The sequence below is a fragment of the Cyprinodon variegatus genome, unplaced genomic scaffold (assembly GCF_000732505.1).
Source record: "Cyprinodon variegatus isolate N-32 unplaced genomic scaffold, C_variegatus-1.0 Scaffold271, whole genome shotgun sequence".
Classification (NCBI taxonomy): Eukaryota; Metazoa; Chordata; class Actinopteri; order Cyprinodontiformes; family Cyprinodontidae; genus Cyprinodon; species Cyprinodon variegatus.
The window spans coordinates 668-19745 of NW_015150724.1; the positions used below are offsets into that span (position 1 = coordinate 668).

The 19078-nt window shown below is 38.6% G+C and overlaps 1 protein-coding gene across 1 annotated transcript; it reads right to left on the reverse strand.

Moving 5' to 3' along the window:
* Positions 1-242: 242 nt before the first annotated feature.
* LOC107089914 (radial spoke head protein 4 homolog A-like) lies at positions 243-5160 on the reverse strand (the record flags this gene model as incomplete). The annotated part of the gene is made up of 5 exons (XM_015382973.1): positions 4855-5160; positions 2382-2604; positions 2010-2300; positions 455-904; positions 243-378 (listed from the first exon to the last, which is right to left on the reverse strand). Coding segments are annotated over exons 1-5 (1192 nt in total), but the record flags the coding sequence as incomplete, so codon positions are not given.
* Between the last annotated feature and the right edge of the window lie 13918 nt (positions 5161-19078).

Sequence of the window (19078 nt, forward strand, 5' to 3'; positions counted from 1 at the left end):
TATCTCCCTCAAACCATTTATTGAACCAAAACTAAAAAAAAAAACCTTCTGATTTGTTTTGCAGCTGCATATATGTTTAACTGCCTTACAATCCCATAGAAAAGTTTAAGACCAATTCTATTTTAAAATTACTCTGTATATCAACCTGTAAAAATTCACCCTAAATCATGATGCAGAGAAAGTTAAAATGATTGTGGCATATATAACAACATCTTGTATAGCATTAATAAGCATTCTCTGACCTGCATCTAGAGACAGAGGATTCAGCAGACGAGGTCCAACTTCTGGCTCATCAAGCTCTTCTTCCCTCTCATCTTCTGTCTCCTCATTAGTGTCTTCACCAGTTTTTTCAGCCATGTTCTCCCAGGTACAGCGGCCCTGAAATCAGTGTTCACAGGAAATGTGTCTACACTTTCAGGAAACAGCCATGTTTCTAAACAGAGCCACAATTTACCTGTTGCAAGATGTGTTGGCGATGATGTACCCATACTTTCAATGATTCTGCCAGTTCACGTACTGGAACGCCCTCAAAATCAGGATTGACCTCAATGCTAGCCCAATATAGCTCCTGTTCCTCTTCACCCTCATCCCCGACAGTTTGGTAGAAGCCATAGGGGCTGACCTGTGTGGCAGCAGAGATCCGAGCAATCTGTGCTCTCAGATAATTGGCCTCATTTCCAGGGAAAGGTGGGTAGCTTACAACCGATTTGTCCAGATTTCCGGTAAAGAATTTGCGGATCTGGCGAGCAATGGTGATCTGTGCAGGAGTAACTGAAGGGATCTTTACCCAAGGAAGACCTGGTTCTTTGCACACATAGTAAGCAAATTTGTTAGCACCTATTCCAATGGCTTCCTTTGGTACCTCATGCTGGGGTTTATGAGCTGAATGAGGAAATGGACTTCCCTTGAAAAAAAAGAAAGCAAGGAAAAATGTTTTACAAAGTTTGAAAAAACGAAGAACGGGCTGGTGCTGGTTACAGTTTCATTTATATCATGTGCCATGTGTGAAAAATCCATTTAGCAAGTAGCTTACCTTTTTCTTAAACAATTTTAGAAGGCATGCGTTGGTCTAAAAAATATGTTCATCTGTTTTCAAAGGGACTGACAACCTGTCCAAAATGTATCACTATTCTAAACAAACTTCTCAACATATCCAGTAGTCAAGTTACACAGAGATCTGCTATTGATATGATGGTTTAACAAGGTTAGGTAAAGAAGAGGTTCATCTGAAAGTCACTGATCCTCAAGGACTGAAGGTTATCTTCAGCCCCATTTATACTACCCTCTGAAAACTGATCTGTGCCGAGCTTGGTTCCTTATGACCATTTACACTCCACGCTAGCACGGTTCCTCGCCTCCTAGTGGTGATCTACGGTACTACTTCTCCCTAGAGGTAAACAAGCAAACCAACATGGTGGCGCCTGTAACATATTTCGTTGTTTGCAGAGAGCCAGATGAAGAAGGCAGCCTTTGGTGAATTTACTTGACAGAATCCACTTTTGGGAATCGGATACAACAAACATTAGTCTAATCAGGGCTTACATACGCAGAAAACAATGACAGGAGTTGAGGCTCGTCATACTGCTAAGCGGAATCATCACTAGAAATCGTGTGGCACGGTACGGAAGCTAGTGTCTGCAATGTCATGATTACGGAGGCTGACTGTAAGGAGATGGTCTGCTGATGCACTCTTTGTTATCGGAGAACCGAGCCACAAGTGAACACGACTGAGCCCTACTGATGAACTAGTACCAGTTTAGCTGGGTTCGGTTGTGTCTGGCACAGTGTCCGGTTCAGTTTGGCGTGCCATTTACACTTAACAGTTATCTAATTTACTGTGCTTGGAACGATCTTGGCACGATTTCAAAAGGATAGTGTAAACGGGGCTTTTCTCTCAAGGCTAAAGCAGTAAGGAGGCATATACCTAGAACAGCTTAGGCAACATCTAACTTATTGACCCCACCCAGATATAGACAATGGATGCATGTTTCAAGCTTCCTTGCTCTTACCTCAAATGGTTCTTTCTCCAGACTTTCAGGCTCCTTTATCTGTTCCTTAAGTTCATCTTCAATGGTATAGTGGTCCTTCTCTTCTCCCTCTCTGTTCTCCGCCTCTGCAACAATGTAGTTGTTCTCTATCCCCAAGATTTTTCCCCAGAACCGGCAATGTGTCAGTCGCTCTGAATCAACAAGTTTTTTCAGTGCAAGGAAAATCCTCTGCATCTCCTCTCTTCCCAAACCCACTTCAGCCTGCTCCAGATAGAAACTGATCTCACTCACATTAGGAAGAACAGGTTTTCCCTAGAGTTAGAAAACAAGCTTAAAGTGAATTCCACTTCCAAAACTGATCAATTTATTTGCGCAAGTATAAGACATCCATACCGTTTCATCTTCAAGGGGTTCATTGTCTGACTGTAAAAACAATGACCTTTGCTGCTCTGCCAGCAGCTCAGTAGCTGTCAGTTGTGGAAGATCTCGCAGGTTGCTCTGCATGCTGTTCAGTGAAGCTCGTTTTACTTCATAGCTCATTTCCTCAAAGACATCCACCGCATTGTTGGGATGCTCATCCATCACTTTGGTAAGGAGCTGTGTCAGATGATCATAGCTGGAAGACAAAAGGACTTTCAATTTTATTCGGTTTATTAATGTGAAGTTATATCCATTCTAATTCTGTTCTGCTTAGCCTAACTTATTTTTTTTTGTTTAGAATACAACCTAATTAGGCTGTCAGATTCTAATTCAAATACAAACATTAAATAAATACAAATTCATTAAAAAAATATTAAGCTAAAAGGGGAAATGAAATGCTGCTTTAACTTATAGTTTTTTTGTTTTTTTAAAGAGTTGATGTAGGTGTTGATAGCAGTAGACAGGACGGATCTTCTGGAAGAATCTTCTGTGATCCCTGACCTGGGGAATACTGTTTCTGAAGACAGCATTGTTTCAAAATATTATGAAGAGGATGTCCTCCATAATGAGGTGTACAGAGTACAAATAAATGGTCAGAGTACTGTCCCCTATGGTGATCCTGTGCTGCTGACTGCTTCATTAGACAGTCTATCCTTCAGTCTCACAAGCTACGGTCTGTTTGTAATGTAGTCTTTGATCCAGGCAATTGTTTATGCCTCCACCTGAGTCTTCTGGAGTTTCTGACAAAGTAGATCAGACTGAATTGCTTTGAAAACAATGTAGAATCATCCTAACATTTCAGTCTGTCTTGTATAAATGAAAGTTGGTTTGTTGAAGTATGATAGCATCAACTCTAACTCCACAGCGATAAGCAAACAGGAGTTGGACCATGCAATGATTGTCAGCAATCGAAATCCAACCAATCAAATAATGGTGTCCATGCAGGCAGGCTCTCACTTGCAGAGCTACAGAAGATGAGATATCAACATGTCATCCAAATCAGGAATCTGGTGTGAGCAAGATATTAAAAGGCAAAACATGGGGGAACTTGTTTCTCCCTTGAAGGTGGGTATGTTGTTGAAATTAAATGTTTTAAAACGGACTCTCAGTAGATAGGAGAATCTCTATTTCCAGTCTCTGTCTAGACAAGAGTTTTTTTTGTTTTTTTCCCCCCAGTAATCCTGATATAATTTATTAAATGCTCTGTTAACAACCTATTCATTTACCTTTGTTGAAAAAGAGTGGTACAACGAGACCAGTTGCTGGTCATATACAAATAAGCTATAAACTTTAGCCAGTATATAATATATAATTTATAGTTTTATATCAATATATGCTGTTAACATTTTTTTGATTTTCTAAGGAGATAAATGTCCCCATCTGTTGGTAGGCAAATTGAATTCACAACAGCCATCTTTTGTGGAGACTGCAGAGAAACACTGATTAAAAATGAATTTTGATATCAGTCCATTTGATCCTGAATTTCGACTCCAGTTTGTGCATAATAATAATAATACAACACCACTAATGCCAAGATTAAATTAATAGACAGCAATAGGTGTAGTTTTTGTGAATACTTGTAGTAATATTTGACCTTACCATAGAACATATGTTCAGGTTCTTAATAATGGTTACATTGAAACACTGAACCTGGTTCTGCTTCAGGTGTCTTCCGGTTAAAAGGGAGTTTTTCCTCTCCACAAGAACGCTTAGTGTGAAGGATTGCATTCCAGTCAATGAGTCGATGCAATCAACTGGTTTTCCTTAGATACTGTAGAACAATTTGAATCAATTTGACTGGATGATCTGGTGAACTGTAAAGTGCCTTGAGATGACATGTTGTGAATTGGTGCTATATAAATAAAATGAATTAAATTGAATCGAAACAAGGATGGGGAAGAAAAATCAACATTTGTTTTCAAGGCCTTTGAGGGAAATACATTTTTATTGATACAGAACGTTGTTAAATGCTCAGTTTGTTTCAGTTTAGAAGTACTTTATTCATCCCCAAGGGACAATGAAATTAACTCTAAGGGTGTTTCTTCAAGCAGTTGCTGAATATGAATGTAGTAATAGTATGAATTGATTCTTACTGTATTTGTTCAGTAGGCGATCTTATATTTACATACATATATATATATATATATATATATATATATATACATATTTTTTGCACTGTTTTTCAAGTGTGATAAAAGGCCTTTAGAAATAAACTGTATCCGTTTGGGAACTGATTAACTGAACAATTTACGTTCTGAACTTTTAAAAAATTATTATCACATTAAACTTTAATTCAGATGGAACTAGATTAAATATCAAACAAAAATACTCACATAATTCAGCTTGTTTTTTTTTGTGGACAAAAAAATAGGAAAAAGGGAGATTTTCATTTACAGTTTTGCGCTGTGTCAACCACAGAAAGTTGGAGAAACTCATGAACACTTACAGATTCATATTGCTGTTTGAACTGTTCTTCATTAGAAAAGCCTTGGACGCTTCTGCCTGTCGGCTGCTTTGGGGTCGATCAAAATCTTCCATCTTTAACAGCAGAAAACCATAAACAACTAGAGAGTCCGGCGCCACCGTTTCGACCGTTGTCACAACTGTCTCGTTGCCACGGTAACCAGCAACGCTGCTACACGATTACACGCAATGTATGAACACAGAAACCTCCACCAAATCCAGCCACCCCATTCATTATGGCAAATCAAAAGTGTCACAAACCACCACCCTTACCAGGCGTTTGGTAAGAAGATAAGCAAAACGCCGTTTTTAGGCCAAAACACCGTGAAACACCGCCTCAACTGAAACCGATATGCAACTTTGAGTCCGAGTTGAATTTGTAATACTTTTCTCCTCCACCAGGTGGCACTGACACACGCTTTATGTGGACATTTGGCTGCAAATGTAATAAAGAAAAATAAGTCTTGTATCCTCTGTGAAAAATGTTTATAAATATTCCTATAAGGTAGTGTTCATTAAGGATAAAAAAGGAATAAAAAACCTAAAAGAGTAAAACGGGAGATTATAACATATATCCTTATGTAATATTATTATATATCTGTTACTGCCTTTATTTTTCTCCTTTTCTTCTTTATAGTAGGTGTCTACAATTTAACTACCCAGAGCCTCGTTTTTCAGTATTAACTAATAGTTTTAGTTAGATCTGCATCGTCAAATGCACATGTGGATGATTTTTGATTTTATTGTAATTTTTTCATTTTTGGAAAGGCTCCAAAGGAATGTACAGGTGGGTGAAAGCAGCATCATCATAAATGGAACAACATTATATCTGAAACAAGAAAGAGCAAATTTCCAGAAAAAAAAACCTTATTAAATAGAAACAAACTGTGAATAATCATTAAAAACACAATTATCAAAAGATAGGAGCTGCACACATGCAGTAAATTGAATAATATATATTTAGTTGATAATGTTATGTTTTGTACAAAGAACAAAGAAAGACAGGGGTGCTAAACCCTGCAGAATCAGTACTCCACCCTATCCTGGCTGTTGGAAAAAAATGACAAAAGTTATGTGAAATAGGGCTGGGGGTTTAGTGAAGTCCAACAGAGAATGTGGTTTCTTCCCTGACCTCAGAGGCATGAAAATGCATGATTCTTTTTGAAAATGCTGTTGGTTATTCGATTTGCAATAACCAGGTTATGGCCTGAATGTTTGAGAAAATTCCAGGCCTGAATGGAAATTGACTGCAGTTCCAGACACACTTGACACTTTCAAGTACAGTGGATTTACTGGCATAAATTGCATATACAGTCATACGTATATTATTTATTATTAGCTATGAACTTAAAGTCTCATTCTTTATGTTTGCACTGCCTTAGAAATTGCTATATATAAATTATAAAGGAATGGGTTTGCATTGCTACAGCACTGCAGAGCTGACAAACTAGTGACTGCAGAGATCGCTTTATGCTCAAATGGGACTGGGCAAGTTATATACTGAAGTTATATATATATACTTATTATAAAATGATATATCTAAACTAGACTTACACCAGCTACAACCTGGTTACCGCCTGGTTTTTATGAAGACAAAAAAATTTAAACGGCCGGTTGGTGCGTTTTTCGTTTTTTTCTGAGCAGACCTGCATCTTTCTCCTGCCCTCTATCCATGTTTGTTTTGTTCAGAGTGCCCAAAACAGGGGGACGAATCACCTGAATAACAGAGGTAAGGGGAAACGGTGTTCCTGAGCTTAGGCAGAAGCAGAGGGGAAACAGTGTTAGAACAGCAGTTGAGAGAGCTCCAGAACTGGGAAGAGCCAGCCAGCTATGTCATCCCCTGAAAGTAAGGAACCATAGTGGAAGAGGTGGCAACTTGCCGCTGCTAGATCAGGAAGTGAGCTGAGGAGCACTGCAGCAGGCCTGGCCGGACTGGCCTGCCGGGAAACAATGCAGATGACACCTTCAATCCAACTGCGAAGAATTGAAGGTGAACAGAGATTGGATTAGTCTGCAGCGCAGATAGAGATCAGAAAGCAAAGGAGAGCAGCTACATGAGGAGGATGGTATGACATCGGTGGAGCCAACAGGATGACAGAGCAGAAAGAGACAATAGCAGGACAAGGCAAGGCTCTGGAGGCTAACTGCTGAAGATGGACAGAGGGCTGCTGAGGATCAAAGGAGCGTTTTCCCAGACTGAGATGGGGAGCGGGATGAGAGAAGTAGCAGCTGGTCCATGTAGGATAGAAAACGGTCTTTCTAGGGCTGAATTAGAACGGCTTTGCAAAAGCTTGATCCTGCAATCTAATGTAAATAAATCTAGTCATCACTTGACAAGATAGTTGCATCAACATTGCAGAAGCCCTCTTGTACCATAATGGCCTCTGTATTGTCAGAGGAGAAAGGCAGTGTGAGGTGGGGGCAGTTTATGCTGCTGCAGTCTGTAGACTGACCATTAGATGTTGTTGAAAATTAAAAATTCCAAAAAAGTTAAAAGCGATCCACTTGACTTTGTTTCCAAGTTTGAAGACATTTCGCTTCCCATCCATGAAGCTTTTTTGATTCAAACTGTGAGAAATAGAGTTGAGTTCAAGGCTTTATAGAGTGGACCAAAACAAAGCCTTGTTTTGGCTTAGAAAACATACAAATTGAACCTGATGAACGGGTCTGCCTGTTGCGAATGGGCAGTCGTTGGGTTCTTTGTCAGCCTGAAATACTCAATACCAGTCTATCTGCATAACATCTTCAAACTTAGAAACATAGTTTTTTTTTTTTTTACCTTTTTGGAATGACTATGACCTGGATGACTGAGAATCTCCACCAGCATAAAAATAAACATTGTAGCTTTAAAAGAAGATATAACAAAAGATTTATCTGGACACTTTATTGTAACCTAATATAAGTAATAAAGAGCACAGATGTAGATTTGGTTTTCACCATTTCAAAAACCTCTCCCAGCTGAATAAAAGGCAGACTGTAATATCCTGTATCACATTGCATGCTATTTAAACGATTTACTCTTTAAAAGCATCTCCATGAACAGAGATCTTCTCTGAAAAAAAAAGACATGAAATAAAACCCATGTTATTTTCCCCATAACAAAAACCCTCTCAATATTAAGTACTTATAATTGGTATCAAAACTATTCCATGTGAAGATATTGAGCATCCAGAATTGAGCCTTCCTGAGATGGTGTACATTGGAGAAACTCTAGAGCTCCCCAAATATTTTTTGCCCCAGGTGCTGGATGCTCTGCAGCTGGTAGGATTTTTGCCTTCATTTTGTAATGATTTTGGGACAGTTGTTGTAATGCATAGCTATATAAACCACTGCAATTCCATTCAATTTCACAATAATTTATCTATATCAAAGGGACGTTTAAATACCATAATAACTAATCAGTTTTTTTTTATTGACAAGTTGTTTATGTTGATAGCTGTAAGCAGGAATGATCTTCTTGCAAGGCTACACGATGGCCATTTCTCAATATAATACTTGTGCCTTCTCATCTACTCGTGACACATCCTCAGTCTCAGCCTGAGCACTGCTCTAACTGCCAAGAATACAAGACTGCCCTTTTAACCAAGAATGCATCATAGCAGACGTGCGGTTTTCAGACTGACCGCTGTCTCAGCATGCACCATGGCACCATCTGGGTTCCATGGTAGCTCTCTCTAGACCTTGTCCTGAGTGAAGTAACACTGGTTTTATTTGAGAAAACTTGATTGATTTGTGTTAAGCTGATTAACTTGAATTGTTTCATTAATTAAATATTTACTAGAACAACTGTCTGGATTGTATACAGCCTATTCAGTACAAGTAAACAGCAAGGAAAATAAGTTTTGATAGATATACAAGTGTTTGATTGTATTTGCATTTTTGCAAGTTCTCCCACTGGAAAATCATGGAAGGAATTCACATATTAATCTGAAATGAATGTATACTTCAAGCTGGCTTCTCCATGCTCAGAGGAAAAATGGAAATGGCATTAAACAGTGGGAAACATTGTAAGTGCAGTTAAGTGTAATGCAAGTATGTTAATATCTTTTTCTTACATTAATGAAAATAGTCAATTTAAATGGTCAATGTGTCAGATATGTTGCAAATGGATTTGGCTGCACATTCTTTCCAGTGTGGGGACTTAAATCTGATATCTGATATAACAGTACTGCTGCTGAAGCTCCTCCACAATTAAATTAGCACACAAAAACATTCATTTATTGCCTGCTTTGTGCGTGAAATGTAATAGATGCTAGGCGACAGATGGTATGCTGGAGAGGGGCAGTAAAAGCGGGAGAAAGCTTGACCTGTTTGAATCTATAGCTGAACACTTCCAGCCTCATTTTCATGACCCATTCCAAGTTTGGTACATCTGAGGACGCAGACACATTAAAATCCCACACACCCCTTGATTCAGCTGTGTTGGAATGGGGATGTCCCGAAAAATTAAAGAATGGAAGGCCTGGAGTAGCAGACCACTGCTTTAAAAGACTGTTTGCCCTTAATGTATATAACTGAAGTATTGGTAGATTATGACAAGCTTAAGAGTTATATAGTTAATTCTTTTCATTATTTGTTAAATATTTACTTATTCAATAAGCAAGAAAAGATGAAACAATATTTTATTTTTGTCTATTTGTTTATTTTGTTTTACCACCCTACATCTGGCCAGAGTTATTATTTTTTCAGCTTTGTGATTAATTTAAAAATAATTACAAACTACACATTGTAATATACTTTTTTATTATAATTATTCTCAGATAAACACATAGTTGATATATACAGCATAAAAAATATATTCAATGTTTATAATAAAAGTGTGGTTGCTAAAACACACAAAACAAGCATGAAAGAACTGATACCTTTACTCTCTGAAGATAAAGAGACCATGGAGTAAATGATGACAGCAGGACACAACGGTACAGAAGTTTACTGGGAGTTTTTCTGAAACTGAATGCAAATCTGGAGCAGCGTCTCACTTCCTAAAAAGCTACACAAAGCAATGAAAAATTAAAAACGGAGAGTTTAGTTGAGTACATCAGGTTTATATCAAAAGCTGCTTTTATGAAATATAAATTTCAAATGTAAAAAAGGGGAAATTTGCCTGTTTGTCCATTAAGGGATACTGTATTAATGTGTTTTTCTTACCCTGAATTTACATGCCAAGAAATAGATTAGAATAAAATATAAATGTATTAGGTATTTCAATAAAAAAAAAAATGCATATCTACAGACAATTGATATAATTAGTATTCTGGTTAATGCAATTATTCAAAACATATACCAAAATGCTTTATATCCCACTTTCAGCCACTGCTTATCACAATAAGATACATTTAGATTTACCATTAATTAAATGTTTTTAAATATACAAATTGTGAAAAAGTTGAGAAAGCAAAAATCCTTTCCAAGGAACTGTAGATATCTTATTTAGTTCATTTTTAGGGAAAGTTGTGTGCAATTCTTTAAATAGATCAGTAGAGGTCACTGTGTGATTTAAATTTGTCATAGGGACCTGGCAGAACTCAAGAATCTAGTATGAGGATTGATAAGGAGCCACAATGTTTTGACCTAATGCATATAAATAGCAAAATTATTTTAGATTATGTTATTTTTTACCTATAATACTTGATCATGAGTGACACAATTTGACATCAGGTAATGATTCTTTTTTGTTTTTGTGGGGGGTTTCCAAAGATGTATAGAAATTCCTAATCTTCATTTATAGTGACAGACTGATACATTACTTTGAGGTGTTTACTCAGGTCTCTAGAGTAATGTGTGTATCATATCCTCTGCACACTAAATCAGAAATCATCTTACCCGGTTTGCGTGTCTGTGTATCTTAGCATTCCATGAAGAGAAACAGGATGGGGGATCTTGTGGTCATAATCTGATTCATGTCCCAGCTCATCACACAGCATCTGGGGTCATCATCATCTGGTGTCTCATTCTTGACCTATTCTCTTAATCTGCTCCTGTGTTTTTTTTGTTATGTTTGGTTTTTTGTGAGACTTGCACTATGCTCGGTGAGAAAGTAGCATATGTGTGGAATAACTCAATTAATGACTGAAAATAGAGAGATACTGAAAATTGACTCCACATTGATTTAAAGGAAGAATCTTTTCTTAATGTGATTCAGAAATATGGACTCTCGTTGTTTTGACACACTCATTGATTAAGGACTGCAATACAGAGAAAGAAAAATAACAGTGTGGTTCCTTCTTATCTTTTTGCCTTAGCCTTTACAGCAACTAGTATGACATCTCCCTTTCCGCTGAGCTCCTTGTCTTCCTCTATTCAAGCATATGGTAGACTTAGCGACCGTATTGTGAATTTAAAACACATGGGGGGGAAATCCTAACCGTGCTGCTCTTTAATGGGCCGTCATGGGATTGGAGAATGTGGGGAATGATTGAATTTTGCAAGAAGGCCAAGAACGATCAAGTCTCGCCTGCTGTTATGCAATCGACCGTTCCCCTCTTCCAACGCGACGTCTGGTAAACCTCATGGAGTATGATGAGGAGGAGGAGAAATGAGTGGAAGGGGGGGGCTAATGCTGGAAATCTCAATTTCTGGAACCAAAGAAAAAAAAAATCTTCTAAATGACTTAAGGCCTCATAAAAAGTCTGCTATCATGTGTAAAAAAAAAAAAAAAAAGCGAAAATAAGATCTAAACCACCACATGAAACACAGAAGATTTTCAACTACATTGATTTTAATGGCCGTAAATGAGTCCTTTTACACTGATCTGAACAACATACAATATATACTTATAGATGGAAACATATGGATAACATGGAAAGCTGCCTAAACTGGTTTAGTTCTTTGACTGTCATGTCTGCTTTTTTCCCTCTTACTATCCTTTGGCTTTGCTCTTGACAGAATGTCTGTCCAAGTCAAGTCTGATGTATTCAAAGGGTAAGTTCAAGTAAGGTTTAAAGTTTTTGAGGGCCAAGTCTAATCTCGGAACACAAAGTCCAAGTGAAGTCATAGGCCATTGAAGGGCAAGTTCCAAGTATTGAAGTCATAAGTCCCAATTCATTCTCAAGTCATTGAAATGCCAAACCAAAGCATATAAAAAGTTTTTTGGGTGTCAAATCCATGTCAAGTCCTAAGACTTTGTGGCCTATCCAAATCTTGAGTGTTTTAGAACTTAGTAAAAGTCAAGTCTTTAATCTGTGAGGTCCACGTCTATGTCAGATCTCACAGTTTTTCTCAGTTGCTTTGGTATATTTCTCACAACAAAATTACAGTTTGCAAGATTGTTATTGCTTATGACAGACTGGAGACCTATCCAGAGTGTAACCCACCTCTTGCCAATAGACTGCAAGAGATAGGCAACGGCCTCACCGTGACCCAGTCAAGGTCTAAGCAGCAGAGGATGGATGGATCGATGGATGGATGGATGGATGGATGGATGGATGGATGGATGGATGGATGGATGGATGGATGGATGGATGGATGGATGGAAATTATATTTGCAACCTCCACAACATTTAGTTGTTTGGGTGCAAACAATCTAATTGCATATCAAACAATCTAATTGCATATGCTATTGTAATGACCTCAGAACCTTGGACCCAATATTCAGATAGATAAATCAGGATGATTTTCAACAGGCTTTATTTCAACACACACAACGAGCGGCTGGTCATCAGTGGAGTGGATAACAGGAATCCCTGCAGAGATAAGAAAGATAGGTCAGTGACTGGATGGTCAGGCTGATCACGACTAGGAACAAAAAGTCACTGACCTGATTCAAAGTCCGATTCCAGAGGAAGAGGAGGAACCCGGGAGGGAGTCTGTCGGTTGCAGCTGTAGCCGCTTCCACCTGTAGCCACTTTCAGAGCTCCACATGGTGATGAGCTGACACCAGCTGAATGCCAAGGAGGTAACAGTGTCCGTGAGGGAATATCCAGTGCCGAGGTTGAATCTGAACCAAGTTGACAGACCAGAAGGTAAGGGAACCAAAGAGGTACCGAAGGAGAGTCCAACCCAAGGTCAGTTACACAGTTTAAGTTTTGTACACCAGCAGAAACCTAGAAATCAGGTAAAAACAATAACAGACAGTGCAGGCAACTGCAAGGCAAAACTTGAATAGCAGAGGCAGAAAACAGGTCAGAACCACATGAAAACTTGCTAGAATGCTAGAGTTACTCTCACAAACAGCTTGAATAATCTGCCGCTGATGGAAGGAAGGCAAACATAAATAGCTGAGGGGACCGGTTGGAAATGATCAGCGTTAATCAGCCACTGGACCAATAGAGAGATGAGCAGGAGTAAATTAAACTGCCAACCATCAGGGGCAAGACCATGGCACTATTGGACATGAAGCAATTTATTCAATATAAATATCTGCAAAATGATAGCTTTTGACTTAGTTTTGATCACTATTAACATGCTTTAAATATCTGTCAAATTGAACTATACTTTTACAGGTTGAATAGTAATTTTCCACCAAAATAATAATCTTAAATTCATTGCTTGCGTCGTTGCTCACAACGTTGTTGGTCATGTTCTGAAACATTTTGTGGGGGAAGCAAGTGTAATTTAGGGTTATTCAGCACAGACTAATCTGGTCTGCACTATCTATAGACATAGAGGTTTGCATTGGGACATTGTTAGGATAAATATCATTGAAGATGTGTTTATTACACCTTGTATTGGCTGACTGTTGCATGTCTGATGTTTTAATCTAATTAAGACAGTTCCTCTGTCTGGATATAGAGTTATAATCTTCATTCTGTAGGTGGAAAAGATTTTGAAATGGAATGAGAGCGGTGTCCTTCAGGTAAGAAGTTTAATATTTTGATAAGGCTGGAGCCATAGATGTCTAATCATCTGCTAATGTGTATGATGTAAAATAAGATGATGTGGCAGACTGGAGATGTATAAAATGCCTTTTAGCTGTAAATCGGGGCCACTTCCTGAGAGGTGAACCCGGAGGTGAGCAGCTGCCTTCTGTACATTCTAAGCTATTTCTCTGATCTGAGTAAAATTACAGTTTCTATCAGAATCTGTTGTCATGTCTTCTGGTTATTTAATACATATAAGATATGAAGTGTTATTTAAAGAGTTTGTCCCGAGTGATCTCTTTTCAGGGAAAATAACCGGAGACATAGAGCATCAAGGTGCATACACAGAGCCTATCATAACAACATGAAGTTGCAAACTTTTACATGTATTTTGAACTTTATTGGTCTCACACTGGAGAAATTTACCTCTGCTTTTAACCCATCCCCATGGGGAGCAGTGGGTTGCCATTGTGAGCAATACCCTTAACACCTTAAGGGTCTGGCTCAGGGAGCCAGAGTTCTAACCTGACAACAGCCAGATGCATGTCTCGCTCCGCCCAGCTCCACTCACATACATCTGGGAACCCGCTCATTGAAAGTGATTTCCCCAACCGAATTTATGGTCTGTCCAATCAGGACGCAGGGTGGGTGTGTCCTGGAGTGGAGAAGCGACCGTGAGATTCCAACAACAATGGCGGCTCGCATTGAGGAAGCAAGCGTTAGCATTGATGCTGCTATTTCTTCTGTGTTGTCCAATCTATCTGATATTGTTTCATTAAAAGAACATCAGAGAACGGCTTTTGAAGGCTTTTGTTGGTGGAAACGATGTTTTCGCCCTTCTCCCGACCGGATTTGGCAAGAGCTTGATCTACCAAATGGCTCCTCCTCTCACAGCGTCACGGGTTGGCTTCGGTGTGAGTGGTTGAAATAGCACATCAATAAAGATGACAGACAAGTGGCTTATCCAATCATATGCAAGGAGTTTTGATAAGGCCCAGCCTTCAGTAAAGGCAATTCCTATGGCGGGTTCCCAGATGTATGTGAGCGGAGCTAGGCAGAGCGAGACATGCATCTGGCTGTTGTCAGGTTACCAGAGTTCTGGCTGTGGGGATCAAACTGGGTACTTGCAACCTTCTCAGAGCTCAAGCACACTAATCTAACCAGTAGGCCAACACTCCCCATGTAGACTTACAATTTACAACAACTATAATTCAGATTTGGTGGGGCTTAATGTGCTGTAGGGTAATGGTAAAGAAAAGAGTATTGTATTACAGTAGGTTAAAATTTGGCATGTTTTATTTTTTTTTTCTGCACCTCAAAAGGGATCACAAGACAACCTGGAAGTGGTGAAGGAGGACCCTTTTTGACAAGAGGAAAACTTTTGGGCAATGGTGGTTGCAAACAATGCTATAAGGCTGCGGGAAATACGAACAGCTGTTCAGGAAAAGGAAATCTCTGACATATTCGATTAAATAAAATCTACATCAAAAATTGTACATTGTGCCATTTGAATGGAACAGTGACATACTGTAGTGAAGGAGCTGACCCTGTTTACAGCCATGGATGCAGTTTGTGATGACATCACAGCAGAGTCCTGCAGAGGGGGGTATTTGGCACTCAAGAACATGCTTTCCTCGGCGCATTGACAGAGCTGATATTCGCTGTTGTGCAGATAAAAATATGCAGCTAGACAGATGGGAACATCTAGATGTCTGTGGTTGATTTGCAGTACTGTCTGTTTTACAGTATTTTCACTTTGAAAACCTCTGCAGTAAGATTTATTGAGCCAGAGGGAGTTTATATTTGTTGTGAATGTTCTTTTTTTGCAGTTGCAAAATGTTGTGAAGAGTTGCAAACATACAGTATGCAGATTCACTGTATTGATTATTATTTCATCTTAGTCCATGCATTGTCATGCCATGCATTGTCATGATCTTGGCGCTGGTGACTGGTTTGATTAATCATTACATTCTCCTGCCTGGCTCTGCCCAGTTTCTCATTACTGCTCATCATATCCACATGTTCCAACTTCTATTTAAACTGCGTGCTTCCAGTCATCAGTGCCTGATTATTCTTGAGCCTTTGGTGTGAGAGTTTTGTAGCGTAACTTATTGCGTTCTGATTGGCTGATCCTGACCTGTTCTGCCTTTGGACCTTTTGAGCATGCCTGTTCCTGTTCAGATCTGTTTGCCTGACCTGTCTTTGCACTCCTGAAGGACTTGTGGACTGTACCTGGATGTGCCTCCTGACTTCACCCTCTGGAATATCCTGCCTTCCTTCTTCTGCTTGGATCTGACCTCCTGTCAGTTCTGTAGTCTTCAAGGCTTCGTTGTCTCGAACTCTGTGTGGAACCTGGTGCGTCAGCTGACCGGCTGGTGTCAACTTCTTTCTCTGTGCACGGACTAGAACTAGGTTAAACTAGGTTAGCGACTCATGCGTTCTTAATCATCCACCTTTAGATTGTCGTGGTCACTAACCCTTGTTTCTCTCCTGCAGAGATTCCTGCATTAGATGTCCTACCCCCGCTGCTACTGCTGATCCGCAGTTCATTTTTAAATAAACTCTTTTTGACTAATCCCACTGTCTGTCTTGCCTTAAATACTGGGTTCTCTGTTCTGAGCCGTGACATGGTATAAATTGTTGTTTTGACTTAACGTGACATCAAGAAGAACTTTCAGAGTAATACCACAATGAAAACATGTTGAAACCTTTTGACTTGATTTGTTCAAAGATACTTGTGTCATAACTTGTCATTTTTGATGACTGACACTAAAATTTACATATATTCATAAATCCCCCATTTTGATTAAAGGACTTGCTTTTGAAGCATTAACCGCCCAATTCAAGCTAAAGAATTCCTTTTGTGCTTTTGACTTTCCATTTTGACAAAGTGACTCGCTTTTGAAAGCTATCTACCATGCTTTGCAGTTTGTACCAATTGCCTTGAGAAATGCCTCAGCTGTGGTGAAGACTTTAATACTGTTATGAGAAATGCACAAAAACAACAGAGAAAAAAAAAAGTTGCTTAGGGGAAAGTCCAGCTCAAGTATTGATACTTTCCACAAGTCCAAGTGAAGTCAGACATCTTTAAAGACAAAGTTAAGCCCTTTATAAGAGTCTTATAAGGTGAAATAAGTGACATTTTTAGTCAACCTTTACTAAAATAATTTCCATCCACCCACTTTGACTTATCAGTCAGGGACAAAGTCAGGCTAGTGCGTACCTCCAGCAGTATATGAGGGAAAGGTTGTGTACACCATGGCCAGTTTAACAGCCTGGTACAGTGTAACACAGAGACACACAACCATGTACATCCACAAACATACACTCACTCACACACCTCAATTTAGAGACACCAGTTAACCTAACAGTCAGGTTTTTTTTTAACTGTTGGAGAAAGCCAGAGTGCCGGGAGCGAAACCCATGCATGAATGGGGAGAACATGCAAACTTCATGCAGAAAGACCCTAAGCCAGGAATGGAACTTTTTGCTGCAAGTCAATAGTGCTACAAGCTGCACCACCTTGTAGCCCCCTAAAGCAATTTATCTAGTAAAATGCATGACACATTTCTTTCCTATAAAACTAATTTACACTAGTATCAAGTTGCAAAATAAATTCTGCATGACTTTTGGCTTGCTTTTATATGCAGATATTTATCAATGACTTTTAACCTTAAAATTTGTAAACAACTAAAACGAGCTTCTCCCTGAACCAAACATAAGAAATGACTAAAATATACCAAAGGCTTTATGTTCAAAGAAGAAATGATGGACACAGACATATTAGAGTCAAAGTTCTAAATTAATCATGGTGCTTTCTATGGTCTTTGCAATGACACTTATTAGTCATTGTGGTCATATTGTGCACCCCCTTTACTGAATACTGAACTACAAATGTCTCACTTTGTCCGGGTTGGAGTCTTTTGAAGATTTTTATTAAACCATGTTCTTCGTCTTCATTTAAAATCTTGGTTGTTTAAATCATTTTCCAAGGTCTGCTATAAGTACCAGCCTTTTTAGTGAGTCAAAGCGCAGCTAATAATTAAGAGATTAAAAAGAACAGCCAGTGCTTCAGTGTTTGAGTGAGCAATCCCTTTTTAGTTGCTCTGCTATATTAACAAAATACTAAAAAATTGGAGGTAAAGTTATTATTTTAAAAGATGTTCACTTGTTGTTCATCTGTATGCTCAACATTACAGTATGATGCTACAGCAATTATGATCAATCTGTGTTTAAGCATGTACAGCACATAGACTTTTCACTTGCTAATTTATTGATTTTCACTAAAATTAAACGCTTGAGCAGTTGATACCCTGTGACATCTTTCTTTTAACTTCCACAATGACTAGTCTAAACTATGATTACCCGAAAATGAAAAATAGTTTATTATTACTTTATTATTTATTACTTAAGTTCCAGTCCTCCAGTGGAAATCAAGTCTTTAGTCTAGTGCTTGAGTCAAAGTCAAATACAAAAACTTCATAGCAATTATTGTCTAAGTCTATGATTTCATTTACAATCTCTGCCTACTTGTCTACGCTTTGACGCTCCTTTTGTCTGTTTCCACATTGGTTATGTACCCTGTCAGTTAAGCAAAAGAGATTACTTTTCCCGTTAAGTCCATTATATTCAAATGGACCAGGCCTTTTTTCTTCTTAGCAACAAGACATAAAGTAATCAAAAGTTGAAAGCAAACACTCAAGAAGGCACTTAGCAAAAAAGAAAAGCTTTTATGATAAAACATTCATATACTGTACAGTGTAGGAGACAGGTAATCTTTGAGAATGATAGGGTTGTCTTGTGGTCAGTTTCATATAGTATTGCTTAGGGAGCCTTGAAGATGAATTCTCCTAATGATCCCCCCTCCTCTACATCCACCCATCATCCATCAGACAGTCCAGTCAGAACGACTAATACCTGAGTGTATTTCTTCAATGGTGTGAAGTAAACCTTAAAAAGCTGTTTGGTGCTAAAGCACTGAAGTGTTCATTACTTTGACAGGCTGATGACAGCTGAATCGTATGGCTCCACTTATGTTCAAGAGCAGCAGAATGACAGTTCAAAAAAGTAATCAGCTTATTGACATTCACGTATTAGAAAACATATGCTACAATCTTGAAAGGTGGTATGGTGATATATTCTTCGGCACTACCTGCTAAGAAATTACTTGATAGGTAAAAAGGTAAATGTCAACAGGTATTATTGATTCCAGGCCCGTGCAACCCTGAATAGGGTCAAATGAGTTTTAAGAAATTCATATAGCAATTTAGCCAATAACATGGTAACTAAATACTTTTAGACATACTGATGTGGTTAAGGTAACTTTTTGAATATATAGTGAGGTAGAACAGGGATTTTGAAGAACCTGTAAGATGCCATGGCTGTTGGTGTCCAAACTGGTTGGTCTGC